The 22,019-nt window shown below is 40.0% G+C and overlaps 1 protein-coding gene across 10 annotated transcripts in view; it reads right to left on the reverse strand.

Annotated features, from left to right (window-relative positions):
• The window catches only part of RBKS (ribokinase), a 151,877-nt gene that overhangs the window by 64,535 nt on the left and 65,323 nt on the right, over nt 1–22,019 (reverse strand). For 6 of the 10 annotated variants that reach the window (XM_064295171.1, XM_023550557.2, XM_064295165.1 and 3 more), the window contains 5 exons: nt 18,480–18,535; nt 17,969–18,032; nt 16,950–17,012; nt 11,694–11,858; nt 2,845–2,936 (listed from right to left, as the gene is read on the reverse strand). In XM_064295171.1, coding sequence (XP_064151241.1) covers nt 2,845–2,936; nt 11,694–11,858; nt 16,950–17,012; nt 17,969–18,032; nt 18,480–18,518 — 423 coding nt within the window. In that variant the 5' untranslated portion in view covers nt 18,519–18,535. The remainder of the gene's footprint in view (nt 1–2,844; nt 2,937–11,693; nt 11,859–16,949; nt 17,013–17,968; nt 18,033–18,479; nt 18,536–22,019) is intronic. The other 4 variants (XM_064295169.1, XM_003411949.4, XM_023550556.2 and 1 more) reach the window with 1 other exon arrangement.

Consider the following 22,019-nt stretch of genomic DNA (forward strand, 5'->3'; position numbering starts at 1 on the left):
CATCATTTTTTCTTGTATCCCTTCTCTTCCATTTTGGTTCAGTTTTTTGATTCATATCTGCTAATAGTTAAATGAAGATCTGTGAGTGGAAAACTCCCTTAGTCTTTGAATGTCTGAAAATGTCTTCATTTTGCCTTTAGTCTACAATGGGAGTTTAGCTAGACATAAAATTCTAAGTTGACCATTTCCCTTATCATTCCAAAGCTATTATTCCATTTTTTTTTTTTTTTTTTTAGCATTTATAGTTGCTAATGGAGAGTCTGCTGTCTGTCATTTCTGGATAAGTAATCTTTTTCTCTAGTAGATTAAAAATATTTTTGTTTTTATGCAGTGCCACTAAAAGATATGTAAGTAGAGATTTATATTTATTTTACATGGTACCATTAATACACTTTTGATCTGAGAATTCATGAAAAAACAATGCTTTTCTTCAATTCCAGAAAATACCTTGCAATTTTTCCTCTACTATTGCTTTTCTTCTGTTCCTTCCATTCTCTTCTTCTTTCACTTCCACTAGATATATGTTGAAGCCTTTCAAACTATCCTTCATTCTTTTAAAATTTTAATATAAATTATCTTTCATTTTATAATGCTTTAGGTGAACTGATCTCCGGTTTACTATGCATTAATAGATAACTACACACGCAATGGGATACTGCATGGTTTAAAGTCAGGAAAGGTTGTATCTTTTCACCAGATTTATTCAGTCTGTATGCTGAGCAAATAATCTGAGAAGCTGGAATATATGAAGAAAAATGGGGCATCAGGATTGGAGGAGGACTTATAACAACCTGTGACATGTAGACAAGACAACCTTGCTTCTTGAAAATTGAAGCACTTACTGATGAAAATCAAAGACCACAGCCTTCAGTATAGATTATACCTCAGCAAAAAGAAAACAAAAATCCTCACAACTGAAGCAATAAACAGCATCATGATAAACACAGAGAAGACTGAAGTTGTCAAGGATTTCATTTTACTTGGATCCACAATCAACACCCATGGAAGCAGCAGTCAAGAAACCAAAAGACACATTGCTTTGGACAAATCTGCTGCAAAAGACTTCTTTAAAGTGTTAAAAAGCAAAGATAACACCTTGAAGACTAAGGTGCACCTGACCCAAACCATGCTGTTTTCAATTGCTTCATATGGATGCGAAAGCTGGGCCATGAATAAAGAAGACTGAGGAATTATTAATGCCTTTGGATTTTTTTGTTGAAGAAGAATACTGAATATAGCATGGAATGCCAAAAGAATGAACAGATCTGTCTTGGAAGAAGTACAGCCAGAATGCTCCTTAGAAGCAAGAACGGCAAGACTTCGTCTCACGTATTTTGGACATGTTATCAGGAAAGACCAGTTCCTGGAGAAGGACAACATACTTGATAAAGTAGACAGTGAAAAAGGGGAAGATCCTCCACGAGATGGACTGGCACAGTGGCTACAACAATGGGCTTAAGCATAACAACAACTGTGAGAATGGTGCAGGACCAGGCAGTGTTTTGTTCTGTTGTACATAAGGTTGCTATGAGTCAGACCAACTCAATGGCACCTAGCAACAACAACATACACATAGTGATAGCCACTGGGGATACAACAGTGAGTACGACAGATGTCCCTACCCTTACAGAACTTGTAATTTACTAGAGAAGACAGAAACCCTGAACACATAATTTGAGTGTTTGAAGTGTTGTGAGTGTTTGAAGACAAAATAGAGAGTGTTCTGGGAGTGTACGGCAGGGAAATTTAAGGCAGTTTGGCAGTTGAGGGTGATCTAACTTCTTATTGTGAAATGGTCACTATTTCCCACAACTCCTCCTGCCTAGGACAATGCCTGGCCATAGTGGTTGCTCAAAAACATTGCACAATCTATTGTGGCTTGCTAAAATTATGTTCCTTGGAGCAGTCTTTTTTGTTTCTTCTATGTTCTGTGAGATGAAACTACCAAAAAGGCAGGTCAACAAATCCTAGAAGCCTTCACTCAGCCTTAGAGCCAAATGAGAATTTAAAGATTGCAGTTCATTAATCACTATCTTTGTCCCTCTGCATGTTGCAGGCAGCAATGTATATAATATGTCCAGTGTCCCAATGCTGGCAAAGAGCTCAGGTCTAATACTGGCTAGCCTATAAAAATAGGAGAAATACTGAAATTTTCTTCCTAAAAATATTTAAGAATAAGTGGTACAACATCAATATATTGATAGTTTATGCAGGTATGTACATTATGACCCTTAGATGGACTGTGAGGGTACCCCCCCACTGAAGTAGCCCCGAGGTCTTTTCCATGGCATCATAGGGAGATCAGTGCTGTCACAGGGTCTTCACAACAGAATGTAGTAGGTGCTCCAGGGGCCATATACTCTTTAGGGTTGCCAGATAAAATAAAGGCCACTGAATTAAATTTGAATTTCAGGTAAATGACAAATAATTTTTTAGTATGTTTAGTATATTACTCATCATTTGTCTGAAATTCAAATTTAACTTGGCATCCTGTAGTTTTATTTGCTAAATCTGGAATCCCTAATACTAATTAGTACACAGAATATGGAATAATAAGAAAACAAAACAAAACATCCAAAATGTGAGGGCAGGGAGGAGACTAAAATTAACCCAAGTTTGATAAGGATCAGATTATGGGGATGACTCAGACAATGCTTTTTTCTTTTCCCTAGGACTCACTAATTTCCTTTTCTCCACACCCCAGTAAACTTAAAAATCTGTTTTCATGGTGCCCAGTAATTCACATGTGACCAAATTGCTGTGGTTAGTCCTGCTTCTTTGCTTTACCCACTCACAAAAAAGTGTTTTGGTTTCTTACGAATGACCAAAACCATTCATTCTCACCTCACTTTCATTGCAGCAGAACACATCTGAAAGGGTGTAGAACCGGGGATCCAGGTCAGCAATGGCAGGAGCTGGATTGAACAATGTTTTTACTACAAAGGAATGGAAAAAGGCTCATTGGTCATCAATTTTAATAGCCATTTGCAGACATTCAGGAGGGAAAATCCCCAAAAAGGATCATTTTTGTCATTTTTTCCATTAGATTAAAAATCAAATTAGTCACAGATGTAGGAAAGTCTGAAATCTCAATCTCCATCATAGCCTAAGTACCAATTCCTTCTCATTTCCATTTGCTCTACTTTTTATAACATTTCAGCTTCAAGGGCAAGCGCCAATATTTACAACCAAGGTGCTTGCAAAGTTAAGGCAAAGACAACAAGAACATTAAAAAAAGTAAAAATGCTGTGACATGAAAGGTCCCGAATGAATGTGAACAGGCTGGTGAACATTTTCGAGGGTTAGTTTAAGTGCTTAGGTGCAAAGGTAGTTCATAAATCCATTTTCAGGGAAGGAAAAACAGATGATATAGAAGAAACAACAAAGGGCTAAGAATTTCCCTGGTAAGAACAATAAGGAAGCCTATGTTCTGTGCACCTGTGTATGACAACTCCTTATGCAAACATACACGTTTATACAAAAGTTTACATTCTTGGTTTCTATGAGCAACTTGGGAATCGAAAGGAAAGACTAAGAAAGGAAGAGGAATTCTGTCAGAGCCTGAGCGCTAGCCCAGACTAAGAGGCCACAAGAGAAAGATGGATGGGGATAGCAGAAGCAGGGAAAATGAGAACGCCACATCCATTATTATAGAAGAAGAAAAGAAGAGGTGGAAAGTGAGGCCCAGAGAGATGAGGTCATGTGTCTAAGGTCATACATTGGAAAGTGGTTAAGCTGAGCCCCTACCCAGGTCCTCAGGCTTCATTTTAAAGTCCAGGGTCTGGTCCTCTCCAACACAGTGGTCTAGACAGGACTCTGTCCATAGCAACACATGCCCCCAATTCTAACTCATCGTGGAGTAATCAGAAAACAAAACAAAACATCCATAATGTGAGGGCAGGGAGGAGACATTGGTGTGGAACTTTGTAAATGCTCTCTTTGAAAGCCTAAAGAAATTACATTCACAGGAAGCTCCCCCTTTGTCAAAACACGTACTTATCCATCAGAGTACTCAGCTAGATTGGTTGGTCTTCTTTTTCTGTACCCATGTCCACTGACTCACGTGTTAGTAGTTCCGCTTTACTACAGACCCAGAGTAAAATCCTCTTGCTGGAGTTCTCAGAGATTCTTCTAGAACAGTGGTTCCCAAACTTGGCTGCACACCAGCATCACTAGGTAAGCTTGTTAAAATGCATGATTTCTGGGTCTCACCTCAAACCCACTAAACCACAATCTCTGGAGGTTAAGATGAGGGAATCTACACACTAACAAGTTCTCCAGGTGGCTCTTATATGGGCGGTTTGGCACTATCCATTCCATATTCTTGGGTAGATGCTAACTAGCACGTGGCTAATGGCTACTGTCTACTGCTTCAGCCTGATGAGGCTGTCTAGTCTACTTCTGTCCTTCCTTGGTCTTACTTAACCTTTTGGTTTAGTCAGTGGGTCTTGTTCAGCGATTTATAAGCTAACACCATTCCTACATTTTCATTATATGCTTCTTTATACAGAATGTCCACGCACAGAAATTCTACAGTATCTTTTTGGCTGGTCAGATTTTTGTACAGGGTTATTTGCAGCTTAAATTAGAAAACATGTAAAATCCCTGTGTGAACTGTAAAGTGTTGAACAAATGTCAAGGATTATTACTGTTATTATATTGTCCTTCAGATACAACCCGATACCCCCACCTGTCCACCCATCTCTTCTGCCTTCCAGTGGAGTGTGTAGCCTGGCAACAGTCTCTCTCATTGGTTCTTCTTTTGCGAGGTCTTAGAAATGTCAATTATGCATAAAGGCCCTCATTGCCCAGGAATCTAATGCACTCACTGTTTAGGTTTACAGAACAAATATATTGTTCCCTCTTTTCCATAGCAATAAATTGAAACACCCTGCTCACTTAGTGTGATTCTCAAATCTGTACTTGAGCCAAGGTCAGAAAAAGCTACCAGTAGGCAACAACACGATAGGCCCATTCTTCTTACAAAAGTTCCATTTTATCTCAAAGATCCCAGATTCAGCAATTTCCTTCCCAAATCTATACTACAGAAATACACAAGTATGTAAAGATAACGTACTGGGGTGTTCATGTAGCTGTTTGTAACAGAAAAAAAAAAAAGAAAGAAACCTAAACGTCTTTCAAAGGTGATTGGTTAAAATATTATGACATAAATATCTCATGGAATGCTCTGAGCTATTAAAAAGAATGTGAAGTACAGCTATGTTTTGTCACAGAAAGAGTTCCATATTCCATAATTTATTTATAAGTGAAAAAGTCAGTCTTGTAATAAGTGTATAGTATGATCCTCCCTCTTTTGACGAAACAATATAGCTACATGTGTATTTACATTTATACACTTACATCTGAAGAGGAAAAAAATCTGAGACGTTAATCACTAAGCTAATTACTAGTTTTTGGGAAAGGGGTGTGGAAGACATATTTTCACTTTTTATTTTATATGCTTCATTGTTTTTTTGCATACAGCATGTTTTAATTTGTTATTAAAAAAGAGAGTAAAATGATAAACCCTAAGTTGTGGATGACTCTAAGAAAGCCTTTCTCTTTGCACCATCATCGCATCAATGCACTGAGACCTTAGCTCTGCTCAGTCACTCATATCAACATGCTTGTGTGTATAGTCTGTCATCATATGAAAGTAAAAAATATTTGCTTCATATTTTATCTCTCATCTAGCCTTTCTTTAGCACCTGAATTGTGGTGACTTAGCCTTCATCAGAAATATTATCCCTTTGTTGACTGATACAGTGGACCTATTTTGTTTTTATCTGCCCAGCATTCCTTCCTTTTAGGAACTACCCCTCCCTACTCTGTCCCAGCAACAGGAATGGGCACATGACCTGACCTTGGCCTGCTCCACTATAGTATCCCATCTCCCTGGCAACAGCAACTGTTCCACAGGGTATGTATAAGGTTCAAGTAGAGCCTATCAGAGCCCATCACCCAGACAGGGGAAGGTAGATATAGAGCATGCTGTCCTTCCTGGAGGATGTGGGTCGGGCTGCTGGCAACCATGACTCCCTGTGTGTAGGGAAGTCTGTCTGCAGCATGAAAGCTGAGCCAAGAGAAACCAAGACGAGGAACCAAGGGAGAGTCCTGGTTGTGTCAATCCCCTGGTTTCACACTACATAACACTTATGTCTGTAGCTTTGCCTTCAATCCTGTAAATGACCCCAGGACTATTCCCAGCTATATGGGCCAGACATTCCTATTTTGCTTAAGCTGGTTTGGCTTGGGTTTCTGTCACTTGTTACTGAAAAAATCCTGACTAACACAGCTGAAGGCAGCTTGACTACTCTTTTCTCCAACTCTTTCATTACAATCCCACCCACTTATTGCTTTGGACACTCCAGACATTTTTTCATTCTTTAAGTACTTACTGAGCACTTACTACGTGCCAGGTACTGATCTGGGCACTGCAGACAGACAAAATCTCTGCCCCATGCCAACTTCTGATATACAACTAAAAGCTATTCAAACAAACAAACAGTCAAAGTAATTTGGTTTAGAATGTGGCTGGGTTTGGCGTTGGCTGCTTTGGATAGAGTGGTCAGGGAAAGGGAATAGGAGGCATCTGAATGGAGACCTGAATGACAGGAAGAGGCAGCCAGCCAACGATGTGAGGGAAGACAGAAAGTCTCCCCCAACTCTCCCAGCTTTATAACGGAAGACCAAACTAACTTGCTGTCTTCAAAGCACGTTTGGCATGGTCCTCAAAACAATTCAGGGCATAGATAAAGCAATTATTAGCACCATTTTACAGATGTGGAAACCAAGGTATAGAGATTCGAGGTGGTTATGGGATTAGCTCTTAAATTACTGATGGACTGTTCTGTTGAAGACAGTCTGAATTTATTCACTAAATTTAAACCATCAATTGCTGGAATGAGGAATTCTACAATTTAATTTTACCATAAAAATGATATAAAAATGAATCAAATCTTATTTACCTATATTTTACCCCAAAGTAAGGCATTCTTACTAAGCAAGGATACATAGGCTTAGAGTCTGACTAGTAACTAAATCCAGGGGAAAGAGAAAATGCCATAAAGAAAGTGCTCGCCTTGGCTAGTATGACCACAAATAAGCATAACGACCGCTATGAAGATACATGAAGAACGAGCAGATGTAGCTAATGAAACAAGAATGCAAATTTGTAACGGGCAAGAAGGAAAAAATGTCTTGGAGCCAAGTGAAAGGAGAGAAGACAGACTGTACTGTGGAATAACTAGGAGCTGCAGAGGTGACTGATAGCTCCTAACAGTAACTATTACCAGTTACAACGTAAGATGGACTAAACTCCTGGTTGTCTTAACAGCATGTTGACATCTGGCATAATGTTAATGAGGAACGGGTGAGACTTGGGGGAGCAGTTGATGGGCCAAAAGTCAGGAAAATAAGGTGGAAGCTCTTAATAGAAGGCCCTAATAACTTGCCATGAGGCACTGGTGGCTCAGTGGTGGAATTCTTGCCTTCCACACAAGAAATCCAGGTTTGATGCCTGGCCAATGCACCTCTTGCACAGCCACCACCCATCTGTTAACGGAGGCATGCGTGTTACTATGATGCTGAGCAGGTTTCACCAGGTCTTCCAGACTAAGATGGACTAGGAAGAATGGTCTGGGAATCTACTTCCAAAAGTCAGCCAACGAAAACTCCATGGACCACAATGGTCAATCCCCAACTAATCATGAGGATGGTGCAGGACCAGGCAGTGTTTCGTTCCATTGTGCATAAGGGTATCATGAGACGGCGTTGACTCAACAGTAGCTACCAACAACAACAATAACAGCTAGCCAAGAGAAAAAGGGGAAGAAAAATTCCCCTAAACAAGATATAAGGTGTGGCCAGAAGGTTGGGATACCTAAAACACTGGCTTGGCAGTCTCTCATTTTAGGGACTCTTCTCTGTGACTTTAGCAGCAAACACACTCAAAGGTTGGGCTGTGTGCTGGACAATGCTATTGTAAAAGTCCAGGTGGCCAGCAAAAAGTCTTATTTGCCAAATGGAAAAGGACTAAAGTGGCATTAAAAGATAATTTATACTATACCTAGAATTTAATCTTGGCAAGCTAACAACTCAATTATTTATAATTGTTCCTGTGATGTTCCTTTTGCTTTGAAATGGATGGGAAGACCAGAACCAACATGCATAATTTCATCACAAGCAGCTGCAGCATCAGCTCTGCAGTAGGCCAACCTCAGAGCATTGTGATTTCAAGGGTTTGGGGCTTTACAGGGCTAAAGACTCATTTTTGATGTGGCAGGTGCTTTATAACCAATGCTTTCATTTTGGTAAAGGCACGAAGAAAGTTCAGAGACAGTATATTCAAAGATGGAGGGTTCTTTTTCCTCTGTACAGTAACAATCGATATGTAATCTAGTTAAACAATGTATTTAATTCAAACTTCACTGTTTGTAACAAGTGTAGATAAAGGAGCTGGGATAACATGCCAGCAGATGATGATGATGATTTTACTGTCTTTCCTGAAGGTGGAATAATGCAGATTAGCTCCTATGCAGCCCAGTGGGGCAATGGACAGGGCACTCTGTGCTCAAAGATCATTAGGCTTTGCCCACTCTACATTGTGGTCAGTCCATTCATACCCTGTGACATTAGAGGGCCATGAGAGCCCTCAGGCCAATTTTCTTGTTTCAGATGAAGAAACATGAAGAATTAGTAATGTAATTAATTCCCAGAGCAGGGAACTGACTTACTTGGTTGAGGGTCCCCCATTTGGTAAGTGATTAATCCTGAATTGAAAGCCACCCAAATCAGTGATCTTTGTGGTGCATCACTCTTCTCTCATGTGAGAATTACACACACACACACACACACACACACACCCCTCTCATGGTATAGAACTTAAGTTGGTAACTACTAGATGAGGGATCAGCTGACTTGGTCAGAGAACACTGCCTGGCTGGAGGAGATCCCGACAGAGAAGCGAGTGTGTGCGCGTGCGCGCACACGCGTACATATTGTATGGGGGAGCACATTATTCAAAACGCTCTAGGGGCTCTTCTCTGTGACTCTTTGAGAAGAAAAACATTCAAAGCTTGGGCTACATCCTAGACAATGTTAACAATTTTTTTTTTTTACTCTTCTAAAGATAATTCTTTATAAAAGCTCAGTTCCTTGAAATCAGTGGGATGTGGCAGTTGCTTTAAAAAGTGTGGACTAGGAGATAGAACTTGGGTCTTAAGAGTCTGAAATCCTGGCTTCCACACCTAATAAATGTGTGACCTTGGATGAGAAAATTACTTAACTTCTCTGAGTCTCAATTTTCTTATCTTAGATTGGGGTTCAGAATAATGCCTGCCAAATCTTTGTCATAAGGTTTGTCTGAGAAGCAAATGCATATGAAAGTGCTTTTAAGCTGTAAAGTACCTACGAATACAAGGTTTAACACTCCTAACATTAACATATAAGAAAGATCATGCAGAATTTCTACTTAGGCATGCTGTCTCTTAGTAAGAATATGAAGTAGGCTAGTAGGTCTTTGGCCCACCATCCCCTACCCCTCTTCCTTGATGCCCCAATCCCTTAGCTCTTCAGCTGGAAGAGCTGTCTGGCAGGGGATGGAGGGAGTATTTCTGGGTTCCGACCAAAAGACAGCCCCAGGTCAGGTTGCCTGCGCACCCGGGTTACTCCAGCCTCCCCTGTGAAAGGTCAGATCCTCAACTGTGGTTGCCGTACCTTTCACTCCTACACAAGCTGGGTGGGTAACAGGACTAGGCTAGGACAGAGGAAACAGGGATCTCTGAGAAGCAAGGGACTGCAGGGAAAAAAGAGAAGTTACAGAGAATGTGTTTTGATGCATACAAGGAAATGCCTGAGGGGCACCCCAAGAAAACGTAACCAAATGGGTTTTGGCTTAGGATTTTTTCTGACAGCTTTGAGTCCATTGAAAATACATTAAATGTCAGTGAGAATTTGCCACAGCATATTGTTTTGCCAAGAGGACAATTTATTAAATCAGGATATACATTTTAAAATTCTCCACAAAATCATTTCAGTAACTTATTTTCCATTTATTGCTATGTAAACCACTATACACTTCGGAAGAAATCACTTATACACTTACTGTTCTTTTCTTTTTTTCAGTTTTTCATCTTGATGAGAGAATTTTATCTGGAAAAGTCAACGTGGTTCTGTCTATTTTTTTCTTAATGTAAATCACAGAACTATTGCCACAATATCAAGAAGAGCCACTGTCTTAGAGTGACTGCTTTTTATTTTTATTTTTTTTCTGACCAAATGGTGCTGAAATCTGAATATTATCCTAATTTTAATTTAAAGAGATAAGTGGAAAGGAGAGAAGAAACCTGGGATTTACTGAGACTTCCTGCATCACGCTTGGTATCATATTTTATTTTATTCCATCCTTAGGATGGTTCTGTAAGGCGTATTTATGTACATATTTTACAGACAAGTTCAGAAAGGTCAGATAATTCTGCCAAGATCACAAAGCTAATAAGTTAGGGCAGAAATGGGATTTTATCTTAGAAGGTGCTTTCCCTGTAGTCCATGGTGAAAATAAGCAAAAAGAAACTACCTGGATTTTCCTTTTGGGGGGTGGGGGTGCGCTAAGGGGGGCTGGTAACATTGTATTTTTATTTTCAAGCCTTAATAAATGCTGGTCAAATTTCAAATCCCACTCTTTGTCTGTCAGCTTGTTGTATGTGGTGATTTGCATGTTGCTGTGTACTGGGTACGGGGCTGGAAGCTATGCTACCAGTATTTCAAATGCCAGCAGGGTCGCCCATGGTGGATATGTTTCAGAGGAGCTTTCAGACTAAGGCAACTGGAAAGACAGGTGTTGCAATCTACTTCCAAAAATTAGCCAACAAAAACCCTGTGGATCACAACAGAATATTGTCCAAGACAGGGCTGGAAGATGAACCCCCTAGGTTGGAAGGCACTCAAAACACACCGTGGCTGCAACAATGGACTCAAACATACCAATGATTATGAAGATGGTACACAGCTGGGCAATAAAACTACCTGGCTTTTTTACAAGTCTGTTATTTGCTAGAGGTGCAGGAGGGGGAACGGGTGGGAGAACAGATGAATCCAGATTCTTCACTTGTTGTTAACTGTTGAAGGCGGGTGATGGGTAACCTGGTCTCATCATACATTTCCATCTGCTTGTGTACATGTTTGAAAATTTCCAAAATCAAATGCCAAAGGAAAGAGCTACTGAATGAACACAGACAACACCGAAAATATTACTTTTGTAAATAATCTTTTGTTGTTTATAGAAAACGTGATGAAGTTTTACAAAAAGAAGGAAGAACTAATCTCCAATTCCTATGAAAATGTACCTGTGCAGGCAGTGGCTGTACATGACGTGCAGCTTCACCTCTGCTTCCCAGAGTGCACATCATTTCACCACCTGGAGCGTCTCCTGGACAACGGCTGCTTAGAGATTCTCGTTACTACTTACATCATTTCTGCCAACTAGGCTGAAGATTTATATTGAGGGGTGTCAGAAATGCTATTCATATTTTCTAACATTACCAAGAACTACAAGAAGACAGCAAATCTCACAGATAGAAGAAAGATGATTTTACTACAGGAAAAAATGATTGGTTTGCTTAACTTACAAAGTTAGCTTTAGTAAGACAATAATAAAGGCTTTTACAGAAAGAATGGCAAATACGTAAAATTACCTCCACTGGTGCGGGCCATTGTAAGCGCTTCCAAAGAAGTCGCTGGCGTAACTTCTAGCTGGCAGATCATTACTTTGGCTCTGCTAATGACACTGGCTGCTTCCTTCAGGTCTTCACTATTCAAAAGTAAATTTGCTCCAGCCACTATGATGATTATATTCTGTCCTACAAAGAAATTTGCATATTTATATTAAAAACCAAACAAAGCCAAGCAATGACATTTGGCAAAGCTACAACTGCCCTTATAAAATCATTATGCAAAATGTTTTTTAAGTAGTAATTTTAATGTTTCTATGCCATTCAGGTTAAATTTCTTATTCCAGGTCACTGTAAAACTGCATTATCTCTGTAACATTCATATCATTCTGATCACTTTGAGTAAAATCTTAAAAAGGTTTTCCTTATCAATATTGTTACATACAAAGAATATTAGTTGAGCAATGATACAAAACATACTTCAAAAATTTCTTTTATGGGAAAGGGCTGGTACAATGTATATGGAAAAGATTCTGAATCTTAAATGAAAGATGTCATACGTTTTTGTTGTTGTTAGTTGTCATTGACTCATGGTGACCCCACGCACAGTGGAATTAGACCGTTGTCATCCACAGGGTTTTCACTGGCTGATTTTTGGAAGTAGGGCGCCAGGCTTTTTTTCCTAGTCTGTCTTAGTCTGGAAGCTCCACTGAAACCTGTTTAGCACTACAGCAACATGCAAGACTCCACTGAGACAAGTGGCGGCTGCACATGAGGTGTACTGGCTGGGAATCGAACCCGGATCTCCCACATGGAAGGCAAGAATTCTACCACTGAACCACCATTGCCCTCAGATGTCACGTAGATGAGCATAAATAGGAACAACCTTGCAGAACACTGAAAACTAATGTTCTGTAGGATACAGTCAGTTCATGTATAAATAAAAAGTGATTCTGTAAATCATAATACAGTTTATAACACCCAACAGATGGAAAAATTGTACCAGACAACTTAAAAAAGTAGAGAGAGAGAGATTTAGCCTAGGAATCTGCTGTACTCTCAGTGCTTGGATCCATTCCTGTCATGGATTAAATTATGTGCCCCCGAAATATGTGTCAGCTTGGTTAGGCCATGATTCCTAGTATTGTGTGGTTGTCCACCATTTTGTCATCTGATGTGATTTTCCTATGTGTTGTAAATCCTTCGCTATGATGTTAGTGAGATAGATGGATTAGTGGCAGTTATGTTGATGAGATCTGTAAGATTAGATGGGTTTAAGATAATCTCTTTTGAGATGTAAAAGAGATGCAAGCAAAGAGACGGGGGACCTCATACCACCAAGAAAGCAGCGAGAGGAGCACAGCGTCCTCTGGACCTGGGGTTCCTGTGCAGAGAAGCTCCTAGTTTAGGGAAAGATTGATGACAACCATGTTCCTTCAGAGCTGACATAGAAGCTGATCCCCTGAATTCAGACTGTTAGCCCCCTAGACTGTGAGAGAATAAATTTCTGTTTGTTAAAGCCAACCACTTGTGGAATTTCTATTATCACAGCACTAGATAAAAGATAATTCCATACAACCTCTCCTAAATGGGGGAAAGACGGTGTTACATCCTGTCTGTCAAGTGAGACATCAGTAGCTCTACTGTCCAATATTGTAGTCACCAGCACATGCCTCACATGGCTTTTGAGCACTTGAAATGTAGCTAGTCTGAACTGAGATGTGCTATAAGTGTAAAATACACAGTGGATTTCAAAGAGTTAGTACAATAAAATAAGGTAAAATACCATTAATATTAAAACATTTTAGATCACATGTTGATGTGGTAAGATTTTAGCTATACTGGATTAAATAAGTATATTATTAAAATTAATTTTACCACTTAGGTGAAGGGAAGGACAACACAATACAGGGAATTCAGCACAACTGGACTAAACCAAAAGCTAAGAAGTTTCCTGAATACGACCAAACACTTTGAGGAACAGAGTAGCAAGGGTGGGAGTCTGGGGGCCGTAGTTTCAGGGGACATCTAGCTCAACTGGCATAATAAAGTTTATTAAGAAAATGTTCTGTCCACTTTGGTGAGTGGCGCCTGGGGTCTTAAAAGCTAGTGAGCAGCGATCTAAGATGCATCAATTGGTCCCAACCCACCTGGAGCAAAGGAGAATGAAGAACACCAAAGACACAAGGAAAATATTAGCCCAAGAGACAGAAAGGGCCACATAAACTAGGGACTCCATCAGCCTGACACCAGAAGAACTAGATGGTGCCTTGCTACCATCAATGACCGCCCTAACAGGAAACACAACAGAGTACCTGATGCAGCAGGAGAAAAGTGGGGTGAAGAACCCAAATTCCAGTAAAAAGACTAGACTTCATGGTCTGACTGAGATTGGAGGGACCCCAGAAGACATGGGCCCCGGACTCTGTTAGCCCCAAACTAAAACCATTCCCAAAGCCAACTCTTCAGACAAAGATTAGGCTGGACTATAAGACATAAAATGATACTCGTGAAGAGTGTGCTTCTTAGCCAAGTCGACACGTGAGACATCCGGGGTGGAAAGGAGGAGTGTGCTGTCGCATTATAGAGGGAGCAACTAGGGTCACATAACAATGTGTGGATTAATTTTTGAATGAGAAACTAACTTGAGCTGTAAACTTTCACCTAAAGCATAATAAAAAAAAAATTAGTTTTACCAGTTTCTTTTTACTTTTTTAAACGTGGCTACTAGAATGTCTGTAATTAGGTATGTGGCTTGTACTCTATTTCTGCGGACAACACTGGTCTAGAAGGATGAGTTGCAGCAGTCATTTTTGTGTTCCAGGCTGCTTGAGTTGATCTTGTAGAGACATGACCTAAAATTACCTTTGAATGCAGAACAAATTCTAGCCTATCGTTTTACCACAGACATGTTTTTTGGTCATGAAGAGCACTTAAGAAAATGGAGATGGATCAGTATAAATCCAATCTCAATACTGGAAAACTCAAAGTGGCCCCCTCCCTGAAAGACAACACCCCTGTTTCTTTTTCTCCTTGAGTGACCTCATTTTCTCTGCTGGAGTCAACTGATGCTTCTGCAATGCTGACTCTGGAGTCTGTATTTCTGGCCTGGTCTTAGCTGCTGAGCAACAAACCCAGGGTTCCAGCTGTCTGGCGGACATTGCCATATGGTTAGCTCATTCGTGCCTCACATTTACCTTATCAGAACTGATGTCATGGTTCCTCAGAAAGTTAAGCACAGAATCACCACGTGACCCAGCAATTCCATGCCAGGGTATATAAACAATAGAATTGAAAACAGGTGTTCAAAAAAAAAAAAAAAAAACTTGTATATGAATGTTCATAGCAGTATGCACAATAGCCAAAAGATGGAAACCACTCAAATGTCCATCAACTGATGAGCAACCAAAACGTGGTATATACATGCAACGGAATATTATTCAGCTCTAAAAAGAAGTGAAGTACTGATACGTGACCCTAGAAAATACAATGCTAAGTGAAAGAAGCCAGCTACAAAGGATCACATATTGTATGATTCCATTTATATGAAAGGTCCAGAATAAGCATATCTATAGTGACAGAAAGTAGATTACCATATTTTTATGAAAATAACATGCACTTTCTATGTTTGTTTACCAACCACACCCCCCCACAAGGTATTTTTGTAAGCACACTATGCTACATTTATTTTACAGCAACATATTAAAAAATTTGGCATAGTGGTACTTACGAAAATACCTCTCGAGGGGAGGGCGTGGTTGGCAAGCTGTAGAAGGTGTGTGTTATTTGCGTAAAATATGGTAGTGGTTGTCCGGGGTTAAGGGAGGGGAAGTGGCTGCTTAATGGCTACAGTGTTTCCTTTTGGATGATGAAAAAGTTCTGGAACTAAACAGCAGTCATGGGTGCACAATACTGTGACTGCACTAAATGTCACTAATGGTAAATTTTATGTGTATGTTACGATGCTTAAAAAAAACTGAACTCATTGTTTTGTATTCCACATTCACTGTCTCACTTAAAGGCACTAACTGTTCCACCTCTGTGTAGTTACCCTCACTCTCCTACTACAATCTATACTCTTTGAGAGTGTTACCATACACTATAAACCAGGTGAAGTCTACCGTAACAGGCACTCAATATATAATATTAAATGATACCCCTGAATGGAAAATGCAGCATTTTATTTCACAGATATGGAAGAAACAGAACTTGAAGAAATCCCCACAACACAAAAAGAGGTTTCAAACAGGAAATGTGCTGAAGGTCATAGCAATAATTATTTAAGATGTAGCTTAAAGTAATGAACACAGACTTTCTATTGTTAGAAAACTTTTATCTACTGTCTCTAAAAAAAAAAAAAAAACAACCCAGTGCCGTCTACTGTCTCTAAGTGGAATAATTTTTTGTTTCTTTCTGACTTTGGGATCACTAAAGTCAAGCTAAAAATACCCTATCTTTTATGAGAAACAATCTTGTGAAAAATGCATTGTAAACAGAAGGCAGTGACAACCCTAAGTGACTTCTCTGCACACTGAGTGCCCACAATGTTCCAGGTTCTGTCCTAGATGGCTGACAGGATGCTGGGTCCTTCTGGATATTAATTCTGATTTAAAAAACTTTATGCAGGTGTTTTTATACTTAAGGCAGTTGGCAGAAATCATGACACTTTACTTGAGGAAGAAAGGAAGTTATCCTTTTTTAAGACAAATGTTTCAGCTACTTCAAGGCCTTGTGACAGACTTAGTTGCATAGACAGACTTTTGAGATCTGATTGCTGTTTAAAGAGCAGACGAAATTGAATGCTAACGATAAGTCAGGACAATTAGCTGCTGTTATTTGCTCAATAAATATCCTATAAATATGATACATCAAACAAACTTTCTTTTGCACCTATCTATCTGCATTTCTTTACCTAGTGTAACTGAAATGGCAGATGAATACCTGACTGCTTCTAGAGACAAATGTCAACCCTGAGTTCATGTGAGGGGTAATGGCGACATTACAGAACATAAGTGTTATTTTGCAGCAACCCTAACACTTCATACATATATTGGATGGACAATTTTACGTTGGAATGATCAACTTGGGAATTAATTAAAGGGAAACAAGTTTATATTTAGAGGGGTAAAATCACGCTTTGGGCTTTGTGAGGAGTGGCCGTGGGAGTTGGGTTTGGTAGGACAGCCATAGGATTAGGGTAAAAATTAAGGCTTTCAAATCTAGTTCTGGAAATGAACTGTCTGTCTCACGAAATGACACTCCAATATGTGAAACGCATACCTTCATTATTGACAATTATAGAAGCAGTTCCTGTAGCAGCATCTTTAGTCTGATATGTAAATTCTAAAAGAAAAAAGAAAATTACAATCACATACATACAGCCTGTCATAGATAATCTACTGTAACAATTTTAATGTACCACTAATCCTTGGTAAAACTTTTTTAACCTTTAACCATCTGGAACGATAAAGAAAATCAGTAATTAGTGCTAATTTATACCCATCACCTATACAACGAGGAAAAAGAGAAGTCTTCACATCTAGTTACACCTTTCCTCTGCATTAATAACAACTCCATCAAACCACCCCCGCTTCCTATTACCCAGGATTATTCATAGCTGTACACATACGCATTTTTCTAGACCAACGCATTTATTTTCTTCAGTGAAATAAATGATAGACTTGAGATAAGAGGCAAAAGATCAAACCAGTAAGATGAATCTGTTTGATTTTCTTCATTCTCACAAGTCTTGCATTTCATCAAGAACCATGGCCTGACATGGACAAAGAAATGCTGATCATATAGCCTTTGGCAGCAGCAAAGAGCCCTGCCCTGGAGTCAGATGACTTGTGTTCCGGTTGTGGCGCTAGCTCCAACTAGCTGTGTGTTCTTGGACAAATCACTGATCCTCTCTGGCCTTCAGTTTCCTCTTCTGTGAAATGATCAGATTAGCCTCGGTGGTTTCTAAGATTGTTTCCAGCTATGATATTCAACGATTTTTCTTAAAATCTTTTGTGAATGTAGTACCTACTTTTCCTTGTCACCTGCTTTTGAAACATTTCCATGAGATGAAGGTTTGCAACCTCCTATTGTTTTATTTCCACCTGGAGGAATATACATTAAAGATTTAACCAAAGGGCATTTAAACAAGACTAGACAAAGCTGTGCTGAAAAATTCTCTGGCCACCAGAGGGAAAAAAAAAAAAGAGGACCTGATTATTCTATGTTCAAATTTTTTCCTAACAAGATCACAGACAATAGCTATTAAAAGCCAACTTTGGAAAAAAATGAAAATTTACCTGTAGAAATATCATTCCGTTTTAAGTTTTCTATATGATCATTGCCAAAAGAATCTTTGCCAACCTGTATGAAAGAAATGATGAACATTAGATCTTTTACATTTAGTAAAATGTTACAATGTAGTTTTTAGAATACTTAGCATTTTAAAAGGGCATATCTGTACCGTACTTTATAAACATTAACTAATTAATCTTCTTAATGCTAGACTTGATTTCAGCCCAGAGAATTAATGTTCTACTTATGTCCTACCTCAAATGTGAAGCACTGACTGACGGTCAGAAGCTCTATAACCATGCTCTCATTTTGATCTGCTCATGTGGTAATTTCCACTGAACTGCCCACCTATACTGAAGGAGATAATTATTTTTGAAGAATCTCAGCCTTTTGTACTTTGCTATAAAATGAAGGCATCTAGGTAATGATTTGCCTGGTGTTTTGGAATCTTCTTATATTCTCCTCTGACCTTGACACAAGGGGCAAAGAAGAGGGAATTTAAAAGCTCTAGCTAACCTGGGTTACTGGATAAAGTGCGATTCGTTGTTTTTGCATCCTAGCATCCTCTGCTTCTGTAATAAACCAAAACCAAAAATGAAACTTGTTGCTGTCGAGTTGATTCTGATTCATAGTGACCCTATAGGACAGAGTAGAACTGCCCCATAGAGTTTCTAAGGAGTGCCTGGTGGATTTGAACTGCCGACCTTTTGGTTAGCAGCTGAGCTCTTAACCACTGCGCCACCACGGCCCCTATTCTGTAACAGTACTTCAATTTTTCCTTTGGGAACACATTCCCTTTTCATTCACAGACTCATGGTTAGGATGGGCAAGGGACCAGGCCTGATGAAAAAGTGTGTTCCACCACCCTGGGCCATAGAGACGGGTTCGTGAAAGGACATGTGACCCAAGTCAGTCCAACAAGATTCAATCCTGGCATTTTTACTGAAACTACTGGGGAACACAAGTCTTCCAGTGAGACTCTAGCAGTAAAATAATATAAGCCTGGATCCACTGGGGCTCACCATTATGAACACAGCCTGCATGAAAATGGGAGAAACATCACAGAAACCCCGAGAAAGGCAGAGACATACAGAGAGGCAGACAGACAGACAGACTCTTAATGGCTAGCTGACACCTAAGCTGCCTGGAACCAGTTCTACTTTTTACAGTTGGCTTTTTAGTTGCACGAGCCAACACATTCTTTTTTGTTATTATTTTTGCTTAAGCCAGTTTGAATTGAGTGTCTATTGTATGTTATCCAAAAAGTCCTAACTGTCTCAAAAGCTAGTCAGCCTGCTCTGACCCTGAGCCATAATTCAATAGTAGTGCTTCTATGGGGATTCTGAGACCAAGTTCCCACCTCGTGGCTCATTTTTGGGCAGAGGATCCCTCTCCATTTCCCTCAGAGTGCATGTGCATATCCTAACCATCTGGCTAGTTCCCCATCTCCTTCAGATCTGAGGCTCTTCTCTGCTCGACCAGCCTCCACAGGTGCCAGGTCTCAAAACCAGACCCTCAAACCCAGAGGACTATTACCACAAGGCCTCAGATACCAACTGCTGCCCTGCTCACCTACATCTCCTGCTGCTGGTTTCTGGGCTCCTAGTTCTATCGTCACTGCGCTGGTCATGGCACCCTGGTGTCTTCTGTCATACCCCTCTGATGTTAACCATTTATCTGAGTGCCACTTTGACTAGGCCTTGGCCTGACATCTCCAGACTTATTTTTGCTCTGAGTCTATAGCAGAAATTGCAAACCGGTAGGCCGAGAGCTGAATCTGACTCCTAGATTTGTTTCATTTGCCCAGCAATTTTTAATTCTAATCAGTCGTCAACATTTAAGAATGAGAAGACTTCACAAAACCAGAGTTCCAGTTGCTCCTTGTTGTTATGTGCCGTTGAGTGGATTTTGATTCATTGTGACCCTACCGGACACAGTACAACTGCCCCATAGATTTTCCTAGCTTGTAATCTTTACAGAGAATGTGGCATCAGGATTGGAGGAAGACTCACTTCAGCCTTCCTTGCTGAAAGTGAAGAGAACTTGAAGCACTTATTGATGAAGATCAAAGGCTACAGCCTTCAGTATGGAATACACCTCAACATAGAGAAAACACAAATTCTTACAACTGGACCAATAAGCAACATCATGATAAATGGTGAAAAGACTAAAGTTGTCAAGGATTTCATTTTACTTGGATCCATAATCAACACCCATGGAAGCAGCAGTCAAGAAATCAAACGACACGTTGCATTGGGCAAATCTGCTGCAAAAGACCTCTTTAAAGCATTAAAAAGCTAAGATGTCACTTTAAGGACTAAGATGCACCTGACCCAAGCTGTGGTGTTTTCAGTTGCTTCATATGCATACAAAAGCTGGACAACGTATAAAGAAGACCAAAGAAGAAATGATGCCTTTGAATTATGATGTTGGTGAAGAATATCAAATATACCATGGATGCCAGAAGAATGAGCAAATCTGTCTGGAAGAAGTACAACCAGAACGCTCCTTAGAAGCAAGGATGACAAGACTTCATCTCACATACTCTGGATATGTTATCAGGAGGGACCAGTCCCTGGAGAAGGATATCATACTCGGTAAAATAGACGGTCAGCAAAAAAGAGGAAGACCCTCAGTGAGATGGACTGACACAGTGGCTGCAACAATGGGCTCAAACATAACAACAATTGTGAGGATGGCAAAGGACTGGGCAGTGTTTTGTTCTAGTGTACATACGGTTGCTATGAATCTGAACGGACAATGGCACCTAACAACAACTACAAATCTTTACGGATCACCAGGTCTTTTCTCCAGTGGAGCCACTGGGTGAGTCTGAACCACCTACCTTTTGGTTAGCAGCCAGCACTTAAACCATTGCACCACCAGGGCTTCTTAGATTTCTGAGGTTCATATAAACTTCTTTTATATGAACCTCAGAAAATTCAGATTCTGGTAATATGGGCCAACATTCCTGCAAGGTAACCCAGCTGAAACTGACAGATGGCTGCCCGTACAGTGGGCACATGCTCTCTAGGTCATCACAGCCCCTACTGAGTGTACTGTACCAATTTATGCTACCTGCTTGGTCCCTGTAGACCTTTGGGCTTGCCACTCCTGACCTACAATTCTCTTTTTCTGTTCTGAAGGTCCCAACATTACTTCAAAAGATTGTATCTCTATCCAGGTCTCAGCTGTTCCTGGTATGTTTTTCCAAAGAAAATTATTCTTTTCTGTATGTATCAATAGAAAGAAACCTAGTTACTACTTGGGTCAAGATCCTCAGTGAGTGAGGACAAAATTTTCTGGTGAATTTTGAACTGCCTAGATGAGGGCAGGAAAACTTTTACTACAAAGGGCCAGAAAGTAAATATTTTAGGTTTTACAGGCCATATGGTCTCTTTTCCAACTACTCCACTCTGCCTTTATAGAGTGAAAGCAGGCAAAGACAATCTACAAACAGATGGGGGTGGCTACATTCCAATAAAACTTTATTCACAAAGAGATGCATCAGGCTAGATTTGCCCTGTAGACCAAAGTTTGCTAACCCCTGAACTAAATGCTACCTCTGATACCTTCTTCCTTATAGGACACTTTCCCCTGTACTCCTCTTCTGGCAGAAATGTTGATTAGGCAATAATCTCAAACAATATATAATTATTTCTTATTAGCAGAATTTCTATCTCTGTAATGAAGAGGACCCAACACAAAGCATGGATGTGGGGAGAATTACCTTGTGGAAGGAGTTCATCTACCACAGGTTTCCCTCAGGGAAGGCTGGCCGTTTACTTGCCAAATAAGTACCTGTTTCCTAGGTCAAAGATTCATCCAACTCACTGCGGTTGAGTCGATTCCAACTCATAGCGAGCCTACAGAACAGAGTAGAGCTGCCCCATAGAGTTTCCAAGGAGCTCCTGGTGGATTCAAACTGCCGACCTCTTGATTAGCAGCCATAGCACTTAACCACTACACCACCAGGGTTTCCCAAAAATTTATACCCCAAACAAATTCCTTGTTCTCTCAACTTCTTTTATATTAACTTTCTCCTGTGGGATATTA

Source organism: Loxodonta africana, chromosome 12 (assembly GCF_030014295.1).
Source record: "Loxodonta africana isolate mLoxAfr1 chromosome 12, mLoxAfr1.hap2, whole genome shotgun sequence".
Lineage (NCBI taxonomy): Eukaryota > Metazoa > Chordata > Mammalia > Proboscidea > Elephantidae > Loxodonta > Loxodonta africana.